Source organism: Bos mutus, chromosome 8 (assembly GCF_027580195.1).
Source record: "Bos mutus isolate GX-2022 chromosome 8, NWIPB_WYAK_1.1, whole genome shotgun sequence".
NCBI classification, from domain to species: Eukaryota; Metazoa; Chordata; class Mammalia; order Artiodactyla; family Bovidae; genus Bos; species Bos mutus.
Window position 1 is genome coordinate 68,518,213 of NC_091624.1, and position 24,392 is coordinate 68,542,604.

Consider the following 24,392-nt stretch of genomic DNA (forward strand, 5'->3'; position numbering starts at 1 on the left):
GAAACAGCAAACCACAAAGTGCTACCAAATGACAAGCTTTTCCTTATCATGTTGAAGCAAAAGCAAAACCTATTTTTGTAAATAGGTTTATTACTAATGAGAAGCTGTACCCACTCTGTTCCATCTAGCTGTCTATTCTTCTGCACACTCTTAACCTGACTACTTGGGCCCATCCTCTAGATCTCTGTAGAGAGTTACCTCCAGAGAGAGATCCTCCTTGACGCCCAGCCAAGGCAGCCCCTGGTTATAATCTGTCACGGCACCCTTCAGTGCACTTCCATGTATAACACTGCTCACCATCTGTACATATACATTTATTTATGTGATTATGTATAAAATGTCTGTCTCCATTCCTGGAACAGAAGTTCCAGAGAGCAAGTTCTTCATCTGCTGTGTTCACAGCTCTTGCCTTAGTGTCCTGCATGGGGCCCAGCCCTTAGTGGGCATTCAACAAATATTTATTAGAAGTGAATAAACTTGGGAATTCCATGGCAGTCCAGTGGTTAGGGATTTGTGCTTCCACTGTGGGGGACACATGTTCAATCACTGATTGGGGAACCAGGATCTCTCATGATGTGAGGCCAAATTAAAAAAAAAAAAAGTGAATAAACATGGCTGTCCCATTGAAAACTCCCTTTCCCAAAATTTGAAGGGAATATCGGGGGTTTATTTTCTCTTTCTATCTTCCCCCAAAGAACCCTTTTCTTCTTAAAAAAAATAAAAAGAAAGAAAGAAAAATAGAGAAAAGAGAGCTTAACTTTTCTTCAGACATTGTTAAATCTTCTTACTATGCATTTAGAGACTTCATCAGTGGAAAAGTAAATCTTAAGAAACTGTCTTCCTTATAATTATTTGCAAAAGTTGGGACAGGGTTGACAGAAGCCTTTCTCTTGAACTACAGTGACCTTGAACTTGGTGACCAGTCTCGTGACAAGCCCATCCTTTACCCAGGGTGGGGCATGGTTTTCCTGGGCAGCTCGCCTTGCTCTGGGGTCTTGTTGGTCCTCCTTTTCTGCCTGCCCCTGTCAGGCACTGATCCCTTAGGAGAATGAATCTGGCATCAGTTGAAAACCAAAATATGATACACAAATCCGTTTTCATGTGATGATATGCTTTCCCTTGGGATTAGTGTGGACGATCACACAGCTGTTATCTCTGATTAAGCATCTGGGCTCTGTACAGTACTGTGTTGGGTATTGAGGAAAATGATCAAAAACGTGGTTGTTGGCTGACTTCCACTTCCAAATAATATGGTGGAATAGATACTGTGAACAAATTCCTGCAACAAAAGACTTACAAATTCTGGATCAAATAATATAAATGTCCTATAGATTAATAGGTGACAAGAAAATAAAGGAAATACCCTCAGGTCAAAAAGAAAAACCTAAAATACTGAGGGGAGGATGAGAGAACAGACACTGTGGGTGCCCATATATGGGATGCACCTATTTTGTCATTTTTTTCAATTAAAATTTTTTATTTGTTCTTTTTGGCCATGTCACTTGGCATGCGGATCTTAGTTCCCCAGCCAGGGATCAAACTCATACCCCCTGCAGTGGAAGCTCGGAGTCTTAACCACTGGATTCCTGGAAAAGTACCTGCACCTATTTTAGTTACTGAGAGCCTTGGCTTTTAAGACCCTTACAGGGCCAGGAGACAAGGCCTGTGGCTCCCCCTAAAACTGTATTGGAATTGATACTCTAGTACAAAACTGGGATTTTCAGAGGGATATGCCTTGAATGAAAGAGAAGACTAGAAAATCACAGTCCTTGGCTGAGAAGACAAGGAAGCTTATCTGCCTGGGCCTTGGCTCTGGGTGCAGCAAGTAGAATGTGGGGAGGAGATCTTCCATGAGAATTTGTAACCACAAAGAGTTTTGGATTTCACACTACCTGTCTGGGAACCCCTCTGCAGAGTCATTAATATCAAAAAGTGGTTTGGGGCTGGTAAAAAGTGGTTTGGTTCCTGGGCAATTCTGCCCTGTTCCTTCCAAATGTTTACCTTTTTTTTTTTAAGGAACATATAATTAACATATAACATTAGTTTCATGTACACAACACAATGATCCAGGATATGTTTATATTGCAAAGTAATCACCACAATAGGTCTAGTTAATCTCCATCACCACACATGGTTCCACATTTGTATGTGTTTTATTAGAATGAAAAGTCCCCTAAGACTTGGGTCCATCTTTTCCACACACCTGCCCTGGGAGGTACCAGCACTAGTACCTGTCACAGTGAGTAGGTAATCAGTTCCCTCATGACACTTCCTTCTTGTCTCCCTCTCTCCCTGCCATGCCATCGTCTCCAGTTAGAAAAGGGCCTTACCAACTGGTTCCTCTGTCCTTTGATTCCTGGTTCTTCATTGTTTACCACACGCCAGATACCTGTGATGAGCTTTGGAGAGACGGTGGTGAATAACACATGGGCTTTTGAAGGGCTTTGGTTAAGGTAAAAATTGTAGAGAACAAAATTGATAGGTAAAAATGTTGGAGATGAAGTTCAGTGGGGGCATGGGGGGATTGTTTGTTTTGCCTTCTTCTGGATTTCCTCTGTAGAACTGTGAAATCTCTCTCTCAGAGGTTGATTTGATCCTTTACCAATTCTTCCTTCTTTAAGTTTCCTTCATTATCTGTTTTCCTTAGTCTCCTATTGGCTTCCTTCTTTGTTTTTAGTCTGATGAATTATACTCTAATTTCCTGATTCTTACTTCACCCACAAACAGCCCAGATTTAAATACTGAAAAAAAAAATGTGTGAAAGTGTTCAAAAGAGACAAACTTCCAGTTATAAGATAAACAAGTCCTGGGTATGCACAGCATGCTAAGTATAGTTAACAAAACTGTATTGTATATTTTAAAGTTTCCAAGAGAGTAGATCTTAATCTTATCACAAGAAAATAAGTTGGAGTGATGGATATTAACTAGACTTATTGTAGTGATCATTTTGCAATACATACATATAACAGATCATTACATTGCATACCTGAAACTAATATGTCAGCTATATCTCAAAAAATTTAAATTAATTTTTAAATCTGAAGGAAAAAATCATAGACTAATCTATAGAAAAGTAGGCTGGGTTATGTCATGTTTAGTTCAGTTACAGAATCGGCAGAATTTTGATGTCACTGATGGGATGTAGGTTTGCCTGCCTTAACCAACAAATTACCTGACAGCGAGTAGAAAATATCTCCACATTTTGTTTAACAGGAAGGTTATCATTATCTGCAGTGAGAATTAAGAGCTCACCAATAAGAACTTTTCAACCCCTGAGGGGGCCCTGGGCTACGGGATCCAGGGGTTCACACTGCTGGAGGAACAACGGGTCCCAGGTCCTAGCACAAGTGCCTTCCTGCCCCAGAACACTGGGACTTGAACCTCTAGGAGTGAAACATTGAGATACTGACTGTGCAATTCGCAAAACCACAAAGGACTTTTTTTTTTTTCTCCTCCAAGCAAAGAGCTAAATTTAGCAAAAACAATTTTAAAATAGAATGGACAGGAGGGGGCAAGAGGGAGCCCCCTGGAGTGCTCTCAACATATGTATCTTGATCTGAACAGGTGCGGAACACAGGGTTCTTGCACTTTATGTTTCTGATCTTTCAATGTAAAAGTTTAGAAACAGAGGTGGGTGGTGGTGATGGTTAAACAGCACTGTGAAGGTACTTAATGCCACCGAACTGTACACTTAAAAATCATTTTAAATGGTACCTTTTGGGTACATTTTACACAATTAGAATGCACATATTTAATTTAGTGCAGTTCAGCATCATATATTAAAGGATGGTAATCAGCCTCAGTGATGGCAAAATTATCTTGTCCACCTCTCTGCTTGGAGAATTTGCCTTGACTCTAGGTTCATTTTCCCAAATTCCCTCCTTCTCAAAAACTATAACTTTGAGTAGAAAATGGGGCAATATCTGCGAGTGTGGCTCCTGTCTGGGCCTCCTCATGACTCTGACCCGACCCCACCCTCACACTCTCCTCTGCATGCAGGAACTTCCAGGGTGGGGGAAGCTGAGCAAAGGCCTCAGGTTCAAGGGGAGGGCAGGGTGCAGAGCAGGGCGAAGAGGGGAGGGAGAGGCCTGCCAGTATCTCTGCAGTCCTCCTATCTCTGGCTTCCCCTCACCTCTCCTCCCCCAGCCCCAGGCAGGAGGCCAACTGTAAACTTTTAGATGAGAAAGAGACCCTAGGTCACCAAGTTCCACCTCCTTATTTTTAATCATTTTATGTTTTAATGAGACAAAGTACAGAGAGGTGAAGGGCCTTTTCCTAGGTCACACAGCCAGCTGGAGGCTGAGCCAGGACTAAAGTTAAGGCCTGTTGGTGCCCGTTGCTGTACCTGCTGTGCGCCTCGAATGCAGCCCTCTCTCTATGTTGCTTCAGAGCCCTTCTGTCCCTCTTTCCTCCTCTATCTCACTTTTCTGCCAGGGCATTTTTAAACAGCAACTTTCTTGAAGTATAATTCACATACCAAAACACTGGCCCATTTAAAGTACACAATTCAATGTTTTCCGTATGTTGACAGTTGTGCAACCATATCAATTTCAAAACATTTTCATCACCCCCCAAAAGGAAATCTTGGACCCATTAGCAGTCACTCCCTATTTCCCCCAATTCCTCAGCCCTAGGAAACCATCAATCTAGATCTACCTTTTTCTGCACATCTCATATAAATGGATTCCTACAATAGGTGGTTTTTTGTGACGGGCTTATTTCGCTTAGGCTTGAAAGGCTCATCCGTGTTGTAGCTCTCCAGATCACCAAGTTGTTCTGGTCACAGCAGGTGGAATAAGGAGGCAGAAGGAAGCACAGGAAAGAGAATTCGGAGGATCATAGCACAGCAGCACAACAAAACGAAGGTGAGAATCTCTCCTGTGTACCACACACCTGGGCAGGCTGCATCCGTGCACTACCTCATCTCATTTAACCTTCGTAGCCTGAAAGCATCACTATCCACAGTTCAGACATGAAAACAAGAGGATTTCAGTAGCTTTTCCAAAGGAATGCAAATCATAAGGAGCAGAGCCAGTCCGCTATGTTTCACTAGATACTCCAGGTCCCTAATGTAGTGATCAGATTCCAAAAGTGGGGATTTCACAACCATGGTGGTGGGGGACTTCTGGCCAATCTTTAAAAAATGGTGGTCACTTTTTAAAGCACTTGAAAAAGTGCTCTTAAATCATTTCACTTCCTTAGCCCAGAGTTTCCCCATTCAACACTCACACATTCCTCAGTGCAGTGCTACCTCGAAGAGCAAAGGAAGAAAAAGACCTACATGTGCAGTGTAGGCGACTGGATAAAGTGTGGCATGGTGATGCCATTGCTATGGCTGGAAAATGGACTATCAGGGAATAGTCTCAAGATACACACAGTGAACCAAAGCCATGTGCAGTGTGCATACTATGCTACCATTTGTATGAAAAGTATGTGGGTGGGAAGGAGTGGAGAATAAACATAAGCGCACACACACACACACACACACACATCTATTTGCCAGAAATCTGAAAAAATATCAAACCTGGTTGCCTGTGTGGAAGGGAACTGTGTGACTGGGGCCTTCTTGAGCTTTTTGAATCTTTTAACTTTTGAACCATGTGACCATATTAGTTACACAAACATATATGTATATTTTGAAATCCACTCCTGCATTCAACAAATATTAATAAGACATTAGAGCATGACACTGGGCTTCCCTGGTGGCTCAGACAGTATAGAAACCGCCTGCAATGCAGGAGACCCAGGTTCGATCCCTGGGTCAGGAAGATCCCCTGGAGAAGGGAATGGCTACCCACTCCAGTATTCTTGCCTGGAGAACTCTGTGGAAAGAGGAACCTGGCTGGCTACAGTTCATGGGGTTGCAAAGAGTTGGACACGACTGAGTGACTAACACTTCAGGGCATAACAGGTGCTAGTCTAGGTGCAGGAAATACAGCTGTGATGAACAAACAAACAAAAAAATGGAAAATGCTCTCGTAGACTCCACACCTGTTTCAAAATGTCTGGAGAATGAGCACAAAGGCCAACTCCTCTGACAACAGTCATTACTCCTTCATAAGCAGGAATCTTCCTCTCTGATTTTCTTCAGCATTTAGTCTGTATCACACTTAACAAGGAATCTCCTGCCCCTTTGTTTTGCTCGATATTTCTTCAAGACTGCTCAGTGACGATCACCCTAATTCAGTTGCTATCACCCGTTTGCACAAATATCCAGGATTGTCCTGGAACTCGAGGACAATCTCCATTCCCATCACCCACTTGTTTCCACAGCCACTACTTCGGGAACAAGAGAAGAGCAACCCCACCCATCCTAGCACTGCTAAGAAAGTGAACCTGCATCTACCCCCTGCTGTTCTCCTTGTCATTGTTGTTTTTCCCCCAGATCAGGCAAATCACTTGACCTGGGTGTATACCTCAGATTTCTTACCTACAAAGTGCAGCAATGATAGGACTATATCAAGGGGTGTTGTGATAATTAAATGAAATAGTATAGAAAACACTTACAACAGCACTAGGTACATAGAAAGCTCTATGTGAATTTTGTTAAACATTGCTTCTTTATTTTAGTCATTTATTCTCCATCTGTCATCGCCTGCCCCTCAGGTTCAGCCAATCTTAACTCCCTCATTTCTGGAATATATTATACATGCCCAACCGACCTTTAGCCTCAGGCTGGTCTGAACTAGATGCTCTTGCTTTTCCTTCCTGCCTAGTAAGGCTAGGCTGTCACAAAGCTCTCCTCTCTTCCCCAGGTCTAAGACACTTCCAGAAGAACACTTCATTTACACGGCTGTTTCTCCTTGTACTCATGAGCTCTGCCAAGAAAGGGTCTATGTCACCTTGTTTACCCTTTAACCTGTCAGCCAGTAGGGGCCTGGGGGTGCCGGTGGGGGAAGGTCTGAAGGGCAGATGCAGGACCACCATTTTAGACCAAGCCTTCCATTCACAAAAGACCTTGGGCATACCTCCAAATGCATTGCCCCATTTTGAATATTTTCATTTAAAAAAGAAAACTACCAGGGCCTCAAAATAAAAAAAAAATAAAAAAGAAAGAAAGTTTACAGCAGGGATCCACATACTTAAAAAAAATTGAATTATCGTTGCCTTATAACATTGTGTTAGTTTCAAATGTACAATAAAGTGATTCAGCTATACATATACATGTATTTGTCAGATTCTTTTCCACTAGAGCTTATCTCAAGATATTGAATATAGCTCCCTGTGCTATACAGTAAATTCTTGTTGTTTATTTTATATATAGTGGTGTGTATCTGTTAATCCCATACTCATAATTTAGTCCTCCTCCTCCCCTTCCCTTTTGGTAACCAGAAATTTGTTTTCCACATACTTTTTAGGTAAAGGACCATAGAGTAACTATTTTAAGGTTCCTGAGCCTTATGGCCTCTGGTGCAACTCCTGCCCTTCTATCTCCAATGTCAGGGCAGCTACAAACAGTGCAGAAAGGACTGGTGCCTCCAGGCAAAGCAGCGAGACCAAGTAAGATCCTGGGGACTGCGAGGTCACAGAACACGACCGGGGCCAATTGCAGAAAAAGCTCGAATTACTTGGTTTATTGTACTCAATATATTCAAATTAATCACACCCAATAATGAAGAGAATAAAGGAATTCACGAACAGCTCCGAGGAGTGGCGCGGGCAGGGAGCGTCCTCCAGGCAGGCATAACAGCGCTTGCGGTTAAGCAAGGAGCGTGGGGGCCTGCTCTCTGAACAATCAGCTCCGGCTCCTCGAGTACCACGAGTACCACGGGACGCTCCCAAAGCGCGCACGCAGAGCCCGTGCGCAGGACTTGCACTCTGAGGAGACTCCTCCCCACCAAGTGCACTCTGACCCCATCTCCAGAGAGGTACAGCCCCCAGGGGGTAGCAAAGTGCACAGTCCGAACCCGAAGTCTTTCCGCGGACCTTTCAAAACAAGTTACCTACCTAATTTCGCAGTTTATTCTAAATTACAGATTCCAAGTCTTACATCAGACATTTACAAACAATCAAGATGGGTGCCACACGGGCCGCTGTGACTCCATCTCTTCGTTCCCGGTTTCTGACAAACCACACATTCTATTCTAAACGCTACGGGCAGGAATCGTAATAGCACATCACAACACTGGGAGTAGATGTGCTCCAATAAAACTTTATTTACGGACACTGAAATTTGTATGTCATGGAAATTTCACGTCACAAAAATTATACTTTTGCCTTTCCATTTACTTTTAACCCTTAAAAAATGTAAAACCCATTGTTAGCTTACAGACCATACAAAAACATGTGGTCAGCTGAATTTGGCTTTCAGGCCTGTTAGCTGGAGGACTTCTGGTGCAAAGGCTTTTCTTTCTATTTCTAAGAGAATTTGGGGAAATGGTGTTTTCAAAGACCCATAAAATTAAGGTAACCATTTTTAGCAAGTTAAAATACAAAACATCCAGTTAAATTTGAATTTCAGATAAAGGGGGAATAATCTTTTTAACGTACGCATGTTCTCCGTGTATTTTATCTGGCACCCCTACTTCAAAGAGTACATACAACTGGGGAACTTGGGGAAGTATCCCCAGGGCATTGGTTTCAGGAGCCCCTGGGGATACCAATATCCGAGAATGCTCAAGTCCCTTATAAAAAATGATGGAGTCCACTGAATACAGGAGGCCCTTCCAATACCTGGCTGTGAAACCCACACACAGAGGTCCAACTCTACTCTCTAGGTACAAGAATAGCAATCCCACCCTCTACCTCGTGCTCCTCCCACCCCCTCTCCTGCAGAGTCAGCCAAGAGTTTGCACATTGCCACGTGGAAGTCCCTTTGAGCTCACCACGTGCGGAGGAGAGCACTGACAATGCCTGTCAATCACTGGGGAAGCCGGAGGGTTTTCCGGAAGGGAAATGGGGTGTGAAATGGGAGCGGAGACTTCTAGCTGGGCCCAGTATCCCTCCCACCAGTGTAAAAATACCAGATGGAACACATAACGTGAGGCAAACCTACTGGGAGGGCCCCAGACAAGGATCCTTTTCCTTGGGGTGTTCAGAAAGAGAAATAAGTGATTACATTTTACAAGCCAGAGCGTGTAGGTTGGCACTCTTATTTCCTTGTTTTTCCAAGCTTTCATTGGGGTTTGTGGGTAATAATAATTAAAAATGCCCCAGCCTCCTCTCGGTAAGTTTCCTGGAAGCAGAGAAGGGCTTCATTTGGGCTTCAGAACTGTGAAAAGCAGGAGGAATGCTCCCACCAAGGACAGCATAGGGCAGGGAGGAATGTTGGGGGTGGAGGAAATGAGCGTCCTCATTTGGACGCTTCAATGGAATGAACATTTAAGGACAGAGTCGAGGCTGCAAGAGTGTCATCTTGAGACAGTCCCAGCAGTCTCTTGGGAGATTTATTTGTAGTTTATATAAGCTTAACACCCTTTCATGATTTTGTTCATTAATCCAAATACTGCTCTCCTGAAAGCTTGCTTCTTCCAGGAAGCCACCCTCCCCACTCTTTTCTAAACTCTTAATGTCACCACTCAATTGGAAATGGATCCTTCAGTAACTGGAGACATCTCTTGAACTGAATTGTTACTGATATTTTCTATGATGGTATATTTCACTGCTTTGTCTTGTTTTCCTGGCACCAGACACCTGTTCTTAAAATGTTCCTGACCTCATGGTTGGTTAAGGGTATTTTGGCCCTTCAAGTCACAGCAGCCAACTATAGCAATAACCATATTACCAACTGGAAGCAGTATTTATCAATAGTAGCACAGAAATATATAAATGAATATAATTATTTGTTTTGTCATTTTATATAAAAAGGCAGATTTCAAATGCTTTGTGTCAGTAATTGCTGTGATTGTTCATTGTTGTTCTGTCGCTCAGTCATGTACAACTCTTGCACACCAGGCTTCCCCTGTCCTTCACTATGTCCCAGAGTTTGCTCAAACTCATGTCCATTGAGTCTATGATGCCATCCAATCACTTCATCCTCTGTCACCACCTTCTCCTCCTGCCCTCGATCTTTCCAAGCATCACTCTTCTCCAATGAGTCGGCCCTTCACATCAGGTGGCCGAAGTATTGGAGTTTCAGCTTCAGCCTCAGTCCTTCCAATGAATATTCATGGTTGATTTCCTTTAGAATTGACTGGTTTGATCTTCTTGCTGTTCAAGGGACTCTCAAGAATCTTCTCCAGCACCACCATTTGAAAGCATCAATTGTTCGGCGCTTAGCCTTCTTCATAGTTCAAGTCTCACATCCGTACATGACAACTGGAAATATAGCTTTGACTATACAGACCTTTCTCTGCAAAGTGGTGTCTCTGCTTTGCAATATGCTATCTGAGTTTGTCATAGCTTTTCTTCCAAGGAGCAAGCTTCTTTTAATTTCATGGCGGCAGTCACGATCACAATGATTTTGGAGCCTGAGAAAACAAAGTCTGTCACTGTTTCTATTGCTTCCCTATCTATTTGCCATGAAATGATGGGACCGGATGCCATGATCTTAGTTTTCTGAATGTTGAGTTTTAAGTTAGCTTTTTCACTCTCGTTTTTCACTTTCAAGAGACTCTTTAGTTCCTCTTGACTTCCGTGATAGCTCAGTTGGTAAAGAATCTGCCTGCAATGCAGGAGACCCCAGTTTGATTCCTGGGCCGGGAAGATCCACTGGAGAAGGGATAGGCTACCCACTCCAGTATTCTTGGGCTTCCCTTGTGGCTCAGCTGGTAAAGAATCTGCCTGCAATACAGGAGACCTGGATTCGATCCCTGGGTTGGGAAGATCCCCTGGAGAAGGGAAAGGCTACCCACTCTAGTATTCTGGCCTGGAGAATTCCAGGGACTGTATAGTCTACAGGGTTGCAAAGAGTCACACATGACTGACTTTCACTTTCTGCCCTTAAGCTGGTGTCATTTGTATATGTGAGGTTGTTGATATTTTTCCCCACAATCCTGATTCCAGCTTATGATTTATCCAGCCGGGCATTTTGCATGATGTACTGGCTTCCTTGGTGGCTCAGCTGGTAAAGAATCCGCCTTCAATGCGGGAGACCTGGGTTCGATCCCTGGTTGGGAAATCCCCTAGAGAAGGGAACAGGTACCCACTCCAGTATTCTGGCCTGGAGAATTCCATGGACTGTATAGTCCATGGGGTCCCAAAGAGTCGCACATGACTGAGCGACTTTCACTAACTCTGTATATAAGTTAAATAAGCAGCGTGACAATAAACAGCTTTGACATACTCCTTTCTCCATTTTGAACCAGTTTGTTGTTCCATCACTGGTTCTAACTGTTGCTTCTTGACCTGCATACAGGTTTCTCAGGAGGCAGGTAAGGTGGTCTGATATTCCCATCTCTTTAAAAATTTTCCACAGTTTGTTGTGATCCTTACAGTCAAAGGGTTTATCGTGATCAATAAAGCAGCAGAAGTAGAGATGTTTTTCTAGAATTCCCTTGCTTTGTCTATGATCCAATGGATGTTGGCAATTTGATCTCTGGTTCCTCTGGCTTTTCTAAATCTAGCTTGTACATCTGAAAGTTCTCAGTTCAGGTACTGTTAAAGGCTAGCTCAAAGGATTTTTGAGCATTACCTTGCTAGCATGTAAAATGAGAGCAATTGTGCAGAAATCAAAACCTGACCTTTTCCAGTCCTGTGGCCACTGCCGAGTTTTCCAATTTTGCTGGCATATTGAGTGCAGCACTTTAACAGCATCGTCTTTTAGGATTTGAAATAGCTCAACTGGAATTCCATCACCTCCACTAGCTTTGTAGTAATTCTTCCTAAGGCCCACTTGACTTCACAATCCAGGATGTCTGGCTCTAGGTGAGTGATCACACCATTGTGGTTATACAGGTCATTAAGATCTTTTTGTACAGTTCTTCTGTGTATTCTTGCCACCTCTTTTTAATATCTTCTGCTTCTGTTAGGTCCACACCATTTCTGTCCTTTATTGTGCCCATCTTTGCATGAAATTCCAAGAATAAATCTGGTTTAAAACATTTATTTTACAAAGTTTAATTTGATGGGGAGAAGTAACATCATACATTTACTGTTCAATATTTGTAAAGAGCCAACAAATGTCAGCTTGCTATTTTAGATTATAACTTACAAATACCTTATTTTAAGTGGTAATTTAAAAGCAAAGACAATTACTTCTTAAATTTAACAATTCACCCTAATTACCATCTATTTATTTAAGTACTTACATAATTGATGCTCTTGCAAGAATTTTCCAGTAGAACACAGAAACAGTGAAAACAAATCTTGAAATAAAATTTCATGTAGAAGTTTCAAATGAATTGGAAGTTAAAATGTATATCAAAAAGGAGCACAGATACATCTCCCATTGGGTTCAATAGCCACTATCTTGCTGATTTCTCTGTTTGCTAACAAAATAAAAACAAGACAAATAGATAGATTATTAGTAGTGCTCATACCCCGAGGATAAATAACAATGTAAGTATGCTTATATTTTTACCATAGGCCATTTACATGCAGTAGAAAGTTGGGAATAGTAAAACAAACATTTTGTGACTGATTCAAAGCTTAAAAATTGAAACCTTTAGTAGGCAATATATATCAGCTATTATGTATTTTACCATTTTTTTTTAAAGAAGGCCTTGTCAGGTTTCTACCAAGCTATGGAAGAAAACTGCACCTAGTTTTAGAGATATAAAAAAAAAATTCATCTAATTCCAGAAAAAATAATATTGGACAAAGAAGCAAAACAGTGAGGATGACTAAGGCATTTGATACCAAGAATTAGGCTAACTGTAATCATAACAATTGGACACCAAGATTGGACACCATCATAAAGATCATAGAAAAAGCAAGAGAATTCCAGAAAAACATCTACTTCTGTTCGTTCAATAGGCTAAAGCCTTTGACTGTGTGGATCACAACAAAATGTGCAAAATTCATAGACAGGAATACCAGACCACCTTACGTGTCTCCTGAGAAACCTGTATGCAGGTCAAGAAGCAACAGTTAGAACAGGGCATGGAACAATGGACTAGTTCAAAATGGAGAAAGGAGTATGTCAAGGCTGTATATTGTCACTCTGCTTATTTAACTTATATTCAGGGTACACCATGTGAAATGCATGATGGCATCACATGCATGGAATCAAGATTGCTGGGAGAAATATCAACAACCTCAAATATACAGATGACATCTAATAGCAGAAAGCAAAGAGGAACTAAGGAGCCTCTTGATGAAGGTCAAAGAGGAGAGTAAAAAGCTGGGTTAAAACTCAGCATTCAGAAAACTAGGGCTTCTCTGATGGCTCAGAAGGTAAAGAATCTGTCCGTAATTTGGGAAACCCAGGTTCAGTCCCTGGGTTGGGAAGATCCCCTGGAGAAGGAAACGGCAACCTGCTCCAATATTCTTACCTGGAAAATTCCATGGACAGAGTAGCCTGACTCTAGGGCTACACTCCATAGGGTTACAAAGAGTCAGACACGACTGAGTAACTAACACACAGATATACAGATGATATCTAATGGCAGAAAACAAAAAGGAACTAAAGACCCTCTTGATGAAGGTGAAAGATGAGAGTGAAAAAGCTGGCTTAAAACTCAACATTCAGAAAACTAAGATCACGGCATCTGGTCTCATCACTTCATGGCAAATAGATAGGGAAGCAATAGAAACAGTGACAGACTTTGTTTTCTCAGGCTCCAAAATCATTGTGATGGTGACTGCAGCCATGAAATTAAAAGAAGCTTGCTCCTTGGAAGAAAAGCTATGACAAACTCAGATAGCATATTGCAAAGCAGAGACATCACTTTGCAGAGAAAGGTCTGTATAGTCAAAGCTATATTTCCAGTTGTCATGTACGGATGTGAGACTTGGACCATAAAGAAGGCTAAGCGCCGAACAATTGATGCTTTCAAATGGTGGTGCTGGAAAAAATTCTTGAGAGTCCCTTGAACAGCAAAAAGATCAAACCAGTCAATCCTTAAGGAAATCAACTGTGAATATTCATTGGAAGGACTGAGGCTGAAGCTGAAACTCCAATACTTCGGCCACCTGATGTGAAGGGCCGACTCATTGGAGAAGAGTGATGCTTGGAAAGATCGAGGGCAGGAGGAGAAGGAGGTGACAGAGGATGAAGTGATTGGATGGCATCATAGACTCAATGGACATGAGTTTGAGCAAACTCTGGGAGATAGCGAAGGACAGGGAAGCCTGGTGTGCTGCAGTTCATGGGGTCGCAAAGAGTTGGACATGACTGAGCGACAGAACAACAAATTTTTGGAATTCTAAGTGATTGAGCCTACAGGAAAAACTCATAATGACAAGCCACTTCTTTTTCTTTTGGGTAATAGAAAAGTTTGCTGCTGATAGTTTCAAAACAGCAGCTAATACCGAAAAGTCACCTGCAGTTATCTTCAAAATATATTTTTTCATTTTTCTGGATGATGAGTGCATTTTCTCTAGAAGCACAATTTCTCTAGATCACTTCGTTTCACTTGTATCATGTTCAGTGATTTTCTAAATAATTTAGGCTTTCTAATTTAAATGTCAAAACTTACATTTTAGCTATTTTTATTGGGAAAAACTAGAGTATTTTTACTCTTCTTAAACAGAGGGTAAGGAATTGAACATGATTTAGTCTTTATTGATAAGTCACTGAGCATTACTTGTGAAAATCAATCACTGTATAGACATTAAACAGTAATGTTCCCAGGGTCAACTGCAGCCAGTAGACCTCCATCCTGAGGAACACAGCCCCGCCTTCCCTGCCTATGGCTGTGCGGTCTCCTCCTTCCCAGCAGCTCTAACCCTCGCTGTTCTGCCCACGTGCTGCTTTTGAACTGTTCCCTTGTTGTCTTCCTAAGAGCCTGAGACTGGCTCCAGATACTCTGATCGTGTGAGGATCGTATGCTTTGTGACAGATATTTGCTGTTCAGAGACCCTGTCCCTTATTTCCAAGTTCTGGGCCGAGCTCCTAATTACTGACCTTGTTGGGAACAACTTTCTTGAGAGGAACTGGCAAACTGCCCAGATCCTAATACCTTCCTTCTTGTCCCCCTCATCTTCTATGTGTGCTTCAAAATTCCTCCCATAGAATTCCAAATCAACAATGGTTCACACTTAGATGGTGCTTATTCTCTTGCAGGCACTCACCGAAACCCTTTACATACATCAGTCATTGCAGCTTTACAAGACTTCTCGGCTGATTTGCAATTTCCAGATGAAGAAAGGGAGGCACAGAGATGGCAAGTGACTTGCCTGCAGGTACACAGCTGATAAGTGGAAAAGTTGGGGCTCTACCCAGGCAGCCTGACTGCAAGGCCTGCATTAGTTTGTACCACCCTTTCCAGGATTCTGACTACTGTCGTCCATCTCTGTTGATGTTGGTGGGAACTGAATGCATAGAGGAGGATTGACGGGGAATGAGGGTTCACTGCTGTAGCCTCAGGCACAGCCATCTTTCTGAACAACTAGGTCCCTGCCAGTATTATTTGCTTTCAGATTACTCCTCTCCTCCAATCCAAACTGCAGTTAGAATCAGCTATGAGCAATGATCCAGTATCTTCTGTGTGGCGGACACGGTTCCAAGCATCTTGCAAATAGCTTGGATCCCAATGAAACTGTCATCTCCTCATAATTATACACGGAAGGCTTAGAGACCTTAAGTGGCTTGTTCAAATCACAAAGAGATTGGCAAACCCACCATTTTCATTTTTCAGACACCTCAAGGACAAAAACCTCCATCATTCTCCATTTGCCTATAGGATAGAAGCCAAATTCCTCCCTGGCAGGCAAGGTGCCATATTATCTTTCCAGCCTTATCTCCCACTGGGCTCTAGCTTGACTCCTCTGTTCCAGACTGGCATGTCTGTGCCCTCTCCCCCAACCCACAACTTACTCCCAGAGCCCCGCCATCTAGCCCTGGTTCCCACGACCTAGAATATCTTTTTTTTTTTAAACCTTTGTGCCCACTCAAGTCCTGTTCAGTCTTCCCTCTCACACAGTCCTCCATGAAATGCCGCAAGCCCCAGGAATCTCACTTCCCCCTTGATGCCTCCTGCTCAGACCAGCCCCAGGTACCAGATCATTTGTTCAGGTCAGCTGACTCGCGAGGCCAGGCTCCACACATGGCAGACCCTTTAGCTGAATATTTTGACTCATTAGTGTCTTGCTTTGTATATATAGTTAGAAGCATCACAGAGAATTTTCCCTGTGAGCTGTTGTACCAAGACCTGGGGCAAAAATATCTTTGCATGGACAAAGTGCAAACTAGATGAAATTTATCATTGGTGTTTTCTAATATAGCTTCCCCTCCTTCTAAGTTATTCTAGTAAGTGAAGGTTATATCCATATGCTTTTTCACCACTTTTAAAATTTCAAATATGTGAATAATAATAGTAATGGCTTACATATTACTGTGTGCTACATGCTTTTATAAGCACATTGTGAGTATTAACTAATTTAGTTAATCCTAAAAATCCATTGAGGTAGTTATTATTATTACTCTCCTTTTACAGATGAGCTGACTGAGTCATAGAGCAGTTAAGAAACTTGCCTAGTATCACATAGTTGGTATTCAAAGCCAAACATTGAATATGATGCTATACTGCCTCACCAAGAAAATAGTGTATTGTTTCTGATGGTGACAGTAATGCCTGTTTTAAAAAAATCAGATAATAAACAAAGTAGATGTATCACAGAACTATGATAACTGGAAGGCAAAACACATAATAATTCATTGTGAGACCAGCTTGGGTTCCAAATTCTAATGCTAAGAATGCTGGTGATCTGGGGTTGACCACAGGGCTGACAGAGACTGCAAGGCCCAAGCTCAGATGTCATTTCTTATCACCTGGCTACAAGGGAAGAGACAGGAGGGAGGGCACCAGAACATGGGCCTGCTCCCAAAGAAACACACAAAGTATAAAGAAAGTATCACTCGTAATTGTATAACTCATGGAGAATTAAATAAACTACTCAAGCAGATATTAATACACACTGGGTCCTATTTCAGAAATGGAACCATATTGTACATCCTGAGGGTTTTTTTTTTTTAGTTAAAATTTTAAATAGCTTCATTGAAGTATAATATATAAACCATAAAATTCTCGTTTTAACCATACAACTGATTTTAGTAAATTTACAGGGTTTTGCAACCATTATCATGATCCAATTTTAGACCATTGTATCACCCCCCCAAAGATTCCTTATACATATTGGTACTTATTCTTCATTCCCACTCTGGCTTTGGAACTGCTGCTCTTTCTGTATTGATTTGCCTATTCTGGACAGTTTGTATAATTGGGAACATACAAAAGAATTTGGGTTCTTTTATTTATCATAATGTTCTCAAGGTTCACCCTTACTGCAGCATGTGTCAGCACACCATCCTTTTTGATGACTGAATGATACTCCATTGTGTGAATATACCACTGTTGTTTATTCAGTCACCTGTTAGTGGACATTTGGATTGCTTCAAATGAGTAATGCTGATATGATATTCACATACAAGTCTTTGTATGGACCTGTTTTCATTTCTCTGTGGTAAGATATTTAGGAATGAAACTGTTGGGTCTTATGGTAAAATTTTCCAAAATTGTTGTGCCATTTTGCATTCCTACTAGCAATACATGAGAATTGTAGTTTCTCCACATCCTAGCCAGTATTTGCTGCTACTGCTACTGCTAAGTCACTTCAGTCGTGTCTGACTCTGTGCGACCCCATAGACGGCAGCCCACCAGGCTTCCTCGTCCCTGGGATTCTCCAGGCAAGAACACTGGAGTGGGTTGCCATTTCCTTCTCCAATGCATGAAAGTGAAAAGTGAAAGTGAAGTCGCTTAGTCGTGTCCGACTCTAGCAACCCCATGGACTGCAACCTACCAGGCTCCTCCGTCCATGGGATTTTCCAGGCAAGAGCACTGGAGTGGGGTGCCATTGCCTTCTCCGCCAATATTTGCTACTGTCTATGTTTTTGAGTATAGCCATCCTAGTGGGTGTGACGTGATATCTCATTGTTTTGATTTGCATTTTCCTAATGACTAATGATATCAAACATCTTTCCATATGCTTAATGGTCATTCAAATATTTTCTTTGGTGAAATATCCATTCAAAAATTTGCCCATTCTTCAGTTGGTTTATCTTTTTATTATTGTATCACAAAAGTTCTTTATGTATTCTAGATACAAGTCATTCATCAGATATGTCCTGTATTTTCACTTTCTTAATGATAGCTTTAGAAGCACAAAGGTTTTGAATTTTGGTGAAGTCAATTTATCAATTTTTTCTTTCCTTGCTTGTGCTTTTGGCATCATATCTAAGAAGTCTTTGCCTAACCCTGCCATGTTTTCGGATTGAACTCCCTTCTTCCTCCCACTTACCAGTATGCCCTGGACATCTTTCTACCTCAGTAAATACAGATCTGCACCATTATACTTCACAGTTTTGTTTTGCAAAGAAGGGAGGGAAGAAAGGAGACAACAGGGCCAAACTATTCAAAATATCCAGGACAACTCTGTTCATCCTTGAGGTCTTCCCACTTTCCTTTTGTATTGTCTTGTGTCTGGTACCTCCTCTGTGGTTTGTGAATAGAAACTTTATTAGGTTATTATCTTCATCACAACATTTTATGTTTAATATCTTGGTCACACAGTTTCCTAGCCCCAAATTTCCTGTAGGAGGCTTAAGTCCCTCCATCACAGACTCTAGTGAGGGGATGCTCGTAAGAAACATGTGTTCCCCTGTAATTTGGGATTTGACAGCTGCTGCTTCTGGCATTGACTTCATTCTCTGGAACTGGACTTGGCCTTGAGAGTGATGCAGCTTTGGGTAATGTATTAAAATGGAAATATGGAAAAAGAAAAGTAAATAGTAGATAACAGTAATTGGTATGTGTGTTTTAATGAAAGTCTGATGGATATTCCTGAACCAAATAGTGGTTATCATTTAACAAGCTCCAGATTGAGACAGATGGTTGCATCCTGGCCCCTGTCCTAAGTAAAGCTTTGCTGGCTTGATGGGTAGGATATGAGGTATCATGTAAAGCTAGATGCTTCTTTAAGAAATAATTTTCAGAGTGAGGACACTAATAGAGAAAATCCAGGCTGAGGGAAAGAGCCTGTGAGAGGGGCCTCAGAATAAGAATGGGAAAGGCAGGCTAGATTTCAGAGCTCAGGGCTGAAAATGCTAATCTGCTAAAAAGTGAAAGTTGCTTAGTCGAGTCTAACTCTTTGCGACCCCATGGACTGTATAGTCCATGGGATTCTCCAGGGCAGAATACTGGAATGGGTAACCTTTCCCTTCTCCAGAGGATCTTCCCAACTCAGGGATCGAACCCAGGTCTCCCGCATTGCAGGCAGATTCTTGCAGCTGAGCCACAAGGGAAGCCCAACAATACTGGAGTGGGTAACCTATCCCTTCTCCAGGGGATCTTCCTGACCCAGGAATCTAAAGGGGGTCTCCTGCATTACAGGCAGATTCTTTACCAACGGAGCTATCAGGGAAGCCTACTCTGCTTAATGAGAGAGTCAACAGACAAACATTTTGATAAGAAGTTAAGTGGGATGGCAGGATCCTTTGGGGACCTAACTCCTACTGTTAGGGCCAAGAATTTGGAACTAGAGTACTAACACTGGGGAAAAGAAAGGCAAGCAGGGGAGAGATATAAGGGCAGCCCCCAACCCCCACCCCAACCCCTGGCTGGACAATGGCCATCCCAAGGTTAGAGACATGGCATTGAACAAAAAGGGTGTGTAAAAATCAACAAAAAGCTCAAGCTGCTAAGTGAACTCCTCAATATATGAGGCTGAAAAATGCAGAGGGAGATCTTTCAAAGTCCTTTAAGATGCAGCCTCAGGTCCTTAACTTCTGTTTTTCATGTGGAAAACAATACAAAGCCACTTGAGGAGCCAATTGCTATGTGCATGGAATATGGAATTATACTGGAAGACTAAGAAACAGTGAGACCAGCTGGACGCTACTGCAGAGATTCAGACCTGAGAAGGGCTGGCTTTAGAGGGACACTTTGGTGTGCAGGAAGAATGGGTTGGATTTGCTGTGCAAGTGCAGAGAGAAGACAAAAATGGTGGGGAGTGGCAGTGAGGGAAAGACTGTAAGAGGATTTGGGGTTTTTGGAGGTATAATTAAAATGCACAGATCTTAAGTGTGGAATGAATTTTGATAAATGTGCTCATCTCTGTCCCCTGCAACCCCAACAGAGGTTTTTAAAAGACCGAATTTCCAGTGCCTGCAGATCCTAAGTGAGGCTGCTTCAAAGGCAAGAACCTGTAAGCCACTGAAGAGAGAAGTAAGGACTAGAACTCTAGATCTGAAAGTTATATGCAGCCAGCAAGTGGAAATCTCTTGAGCAAGTGAACACAGGTCCAGGAAGAGGCAACCGGAGAACAGGCCCAATTTGGGGTGCGCATGGACCCACTCTCCCACTGTGGGTCTTCTTTGCTGATATAACTGCAGAGGCTTCTCTTTGTTCAGGCCTTCAGCCTCAGACTTATCTTAAATGAGGAAGAAACTGCTTTCTGAGCTGGCCTCTGTCAGTCTGTCTTATGGAACTTGCAGAAGGGCGTCGCTGGGGGGAAGGGAGCGGGAGGATTCCAGAGGAGGGTCTGCACCTCCTCCCAGCAGCCTGCACAGCTACCTTGCTGAGCTGGAGCCCAGCTTCCTCAGTACAGCGTGTTCTGGCAGCCCGTGCACCCCGTGGAGCACCCCTGCTCCAGGTGTGCGCTCGCAGTAGCCCTCCAGCACTGCCCTCGGTGTTTGCAGCTCCTGCAAGCTTGCACGCAGCGGGAGCCGAGTGGCTAGAATTGGGGGGTGGTGGGCGTGACGGCGCTCCTTAGAGCTCTCGCCCGCCCAGGCAGTCCCGGGAACGTTCTGAAAAGTATCCAGAAGTTCTGTGCCGCGCGCGCGCGCGCGCAAATAAAGGGCACAACCCCCCACGTCTCTGGGCGTTGCGAGTCCCGACCTCGCCAGTCCAGCTGCACCTCCGGCTGCAGAACGTACGCGTTCTGCGCCTCCTCCTCTCCAGCCTCGCCGTCGGCCGGGTGACCCCCTTGCAGCTACCGGAGAGTCTGCGCTTCTCCTTGGGGCACCATGCCCAACGATGATGCGTATAGCAAGCCCTCCGCACCGTCGGAGGCCCCGCAAACCCCGGGGGCACCACCGCAGGGCAAGGCCGGGGGCGGCGGCGGCGGTGGCGGATCCGACTCGGGAGCGTCGGGCACGGGCGCCGTCTCGGGCAAGAAGTCTCCGCGGCTGCCCAAGTGCGCGCGGTGCCGCAACCACGGCTACGCGTCGCCGCTCAAGGGCCACAAGCGTTTCTGCATGTGGCGGGACTGCCAGTGCAAGAAGTGCAACCTGATAGCAGAGAGACAACGCGTGATGGCCGCGCAGGTGAGTGCGGGCGTCTGGAACCGGGCTTCAGCCTCGAATTTTTCGAGTAAAGCCCCTGGGGTCCCTGGGGCGCCATGTGGGGTTCTGAAGGAAGGTGGCGGTGCTTGCCGACAGCCACTGAGCGCTCGGGGCCGGGGGTCCTAGCCACGCTCCAATGTTGCGCTCCGAGGGCCTGGACTCGTCTCCGATGCCGCAGGCGGAGCCAGGGAGGTGCGGGGTTCACTCGGCTCCCGAAGCTCCGGATCCGTGACCCAGCGGGAATTGTGGGGTTCGCCCCTTCGGGGACCCTCTGACTGTCTGACTTTCTCTTTCAGAGCTAGCTGAGAGTTGCAGGGTTCGCTCTGCTTGGGAGTCCCCGAGATGCCTAAACTCATTCTCCAGCAGAGAGTTGCGGGGTTCGCGCTGCTAGGGAAGGGGTCCCCGGGATCTCTGACCCCGCCTCCAGCAGCGAGTTGTGGTGTTCGGCCCTTCGGGGAGCCCTAGGCATCCGACCTCACTCTCTGAGCAGAGTTGGGGGGCTTGCTCCCTCGGATCCTTGACTCCGCCTCGAGCAGGGAGCTTATAATTGGGTGGGGGTGTTGGACGGTGCCTTCTCGGGTTCTGGTTAGGGGGAAGCGGAGACCCGGCCGGCCGCAGCTTCTACGGATAACGCGTCGCGGCGGGAGTCTGCTTTTCTGGAAGAGTCGCCCTAACGGACGCCGGCGCGGCGTGGTCCTCGCTGTGTTCTTGGCGCTCTTTTTCGTATTCGCCGCGGTGGATCCTGGCTCAGCCATTTTGAGCACTAGGGAAATTTCATTTGCGCTTTAAAGTTTGCTGTCTCGACCGAAGATATTCAAGTACAGGTTACTTTGAATGTGTTTTAAAACACACTTAAGAATTTTAAACGACCACGCAGAGGAGAAAATGCAAGCGTTTGAGGTTTTGTCTGCTGTTGGGGCAGTACTTTTGTACCTTAACAGAAATAAAGTCGTTGGTATCCTGAAAGAATTTTTAGAAGAGAATAATACACATTCTTTCCAGCTAAAAGTTGTCCCATCCTTTTAAAACAGGTTATTTACAATGAAATATTACAAAGAAATGTTTACTAACGACGTGCTATTTTTGGTTAGGAACGGATAAATATCCTCCACTGAAAATGATATCAGTAAGAGCCTTGAACAGGACTTAACATTCTTAGAGATTATACTTTTTATATACACCCATTTTTAAAAAATGTTTTAAAATAGGTAGATTCGGTCTTCACAGACTGTGAGGGAAGTCATGGAAATACAGGTTGTTTTACTTGGTATTCTTTATTGGTTTTTAGCTTAATCTATAGTGGAAAAGAATACACTGAATATAGCATTTAAATGCATCACTGAACTTACTGGAAAAAAAAAACAACGGCATTTAGTTGTTTTTGTAGGTAGAAAATTTTTTTCTGAATATTTAGCTGCTGGCTTTAATATTTAGTGTGGAGAGTATGCTTGGGAGGGGGATTTTTCTCATAATGTAAGAAAAATATGCATCCGAGTAGGGCCATTACCCACTCCACTGTTCCTGCCTGGAGAGTCCCAGGGACGGGGAAGCCTGCTGGGCTGCTGTCTATGGGGTCGCACAAAGTCCGACACGACTGAAGCGACTTAACAGCAGCAGGGCCATTAAGTTTGAATAAGCTGTATTAGTAGGAGTACTAATTTGTAAGGAGGCTGTTCGCTATGTTAAAAACAAAAGGAACTAAAAATTATTTTAATAGTATAAAACGAGTATTTTCCACACCAGAAGGCTTGTGCTGTGCTGAGTGAAATCCTTTAAACAGCCATGTAACAATCATTCTAAAATAGCTTGAAATTGATCTTAAGAGCCTAAAATGCATTTTTAAATCAATTGCCTCACCTTCCATATTTAAATAGCATTTCCTAAGAGCCCTTGAGAAGTCTTTGTAAAAGTGTTTTTAGTTTATGGACTGTATAATACTCTGTATGTTGTGTGCATGTGTGAGATTTGTGTAAACCAGGGCTTTTTAAAGTGCACTTTTTTGTTGCATTGACATACTTCACAAGTTCATGGGTATTCTTTTAAACATTTGTGGTCAAATCCTTAATATTCTGTTTCTAAACTTGGTTAATAATAGAAAACTCAAGACTTAAACCTAATTATTCAATCTTATATTCAAAGTTTTTTTTTAAGTTGAAGACTCCTCTTGTTAGGAGTAAAATTACTTCCAAGTTAACCATCTTTCTCAATTTAAAGGCTACAGTTTTCCTAAAACAGTCTGTAAATTGTAGTTACGCTTCTGGTTCACCATTTTGATGTCAACTTTTTGGCTTGTATTTCAGCCTCTGAGGTACAGGTGCTTCCCTTTCTTGTTCCATTATCACCAGTGGTCACTTTCAAGAGAAAGTCTGCCTTTTTCGGTTACTTGTAAACAAAAATACAATTTTTTTTTTTTTGGACACAACTTTTCAACCTTTCACTGTTCTTTAAAAGAAGAGGGACCATGAGTAGTGTCTTAGGTATGCTGGGTCCTTTCCAGCCCCCACTGGGAGATATCACACCTGCTTTCTCCTTTTCTCTCCACCTCCACCTCTTTCTCCAGGGACTTCCAACACCATGTTGCAGCCCCCTTTTCCCCATTACTTCCCTCCACAATCCCTCCACCCCACCGAATAGGGCTCTGTGGGTTTCCTGAGCAGCCTCTGCCTTCACTGTCTACCCTGCTCCCGTGTCGGGGGTAGTTCTGCCCCTTCATCCTTGCCTGTCAGGCTTCACTCATGCGGCTCTTCACGCCCCGTTGCAGCACCACCTCCGCTCATCCTTGCACTTAAAGCCCCTTTTGTGCCTGTCTTGCGGTGGTTCACGTTTTGTCTTGAATTGTAGTTGTGTGTTTGCTTCGTGTCTCTCCTTTTAAACAGTGAGTACCTTGGGATCTAATCTAATCTTACTATATCTTGCTGATCGAGGTTCCTAATACAGTGGCCTTTTCCATATTTGTGGAAGCAAGCAATGAGTGATCCCATTCTCCTTCCTTCCTAATCTGTCAGTGCTG

General features: G+C 43.4%; 1 protein-coding gene across 2 annotated transcripts in view; it reads left to right on the top strand.

Moving 5' to 3' along the window:
* The first annotated feature begins 20,954 nt into the window (after window positions 1-20,954).
* Window positions 20,955-24,392, top strand: part of DMRT1 (doublesex and mab-3 related transcription factor 1) — a 96,462-nt gene continuing 93,024 nt past the window's right edge. For both annotated transcript variants that reach the window (XM_070376118.1, XM_070376119.1), the window contains exon 1: window positions 20,955-21,364. In XM_070376118.1, coding sequence (XP_070232219.1) covers window positions 21,065-21,364 — 300 coding nt within the window. In that variant the 5' untranslated portion in view covers window positions 20,955-21,064. The remainder of the gene's footprint in view (window positions 21,365-24,392) is intronic.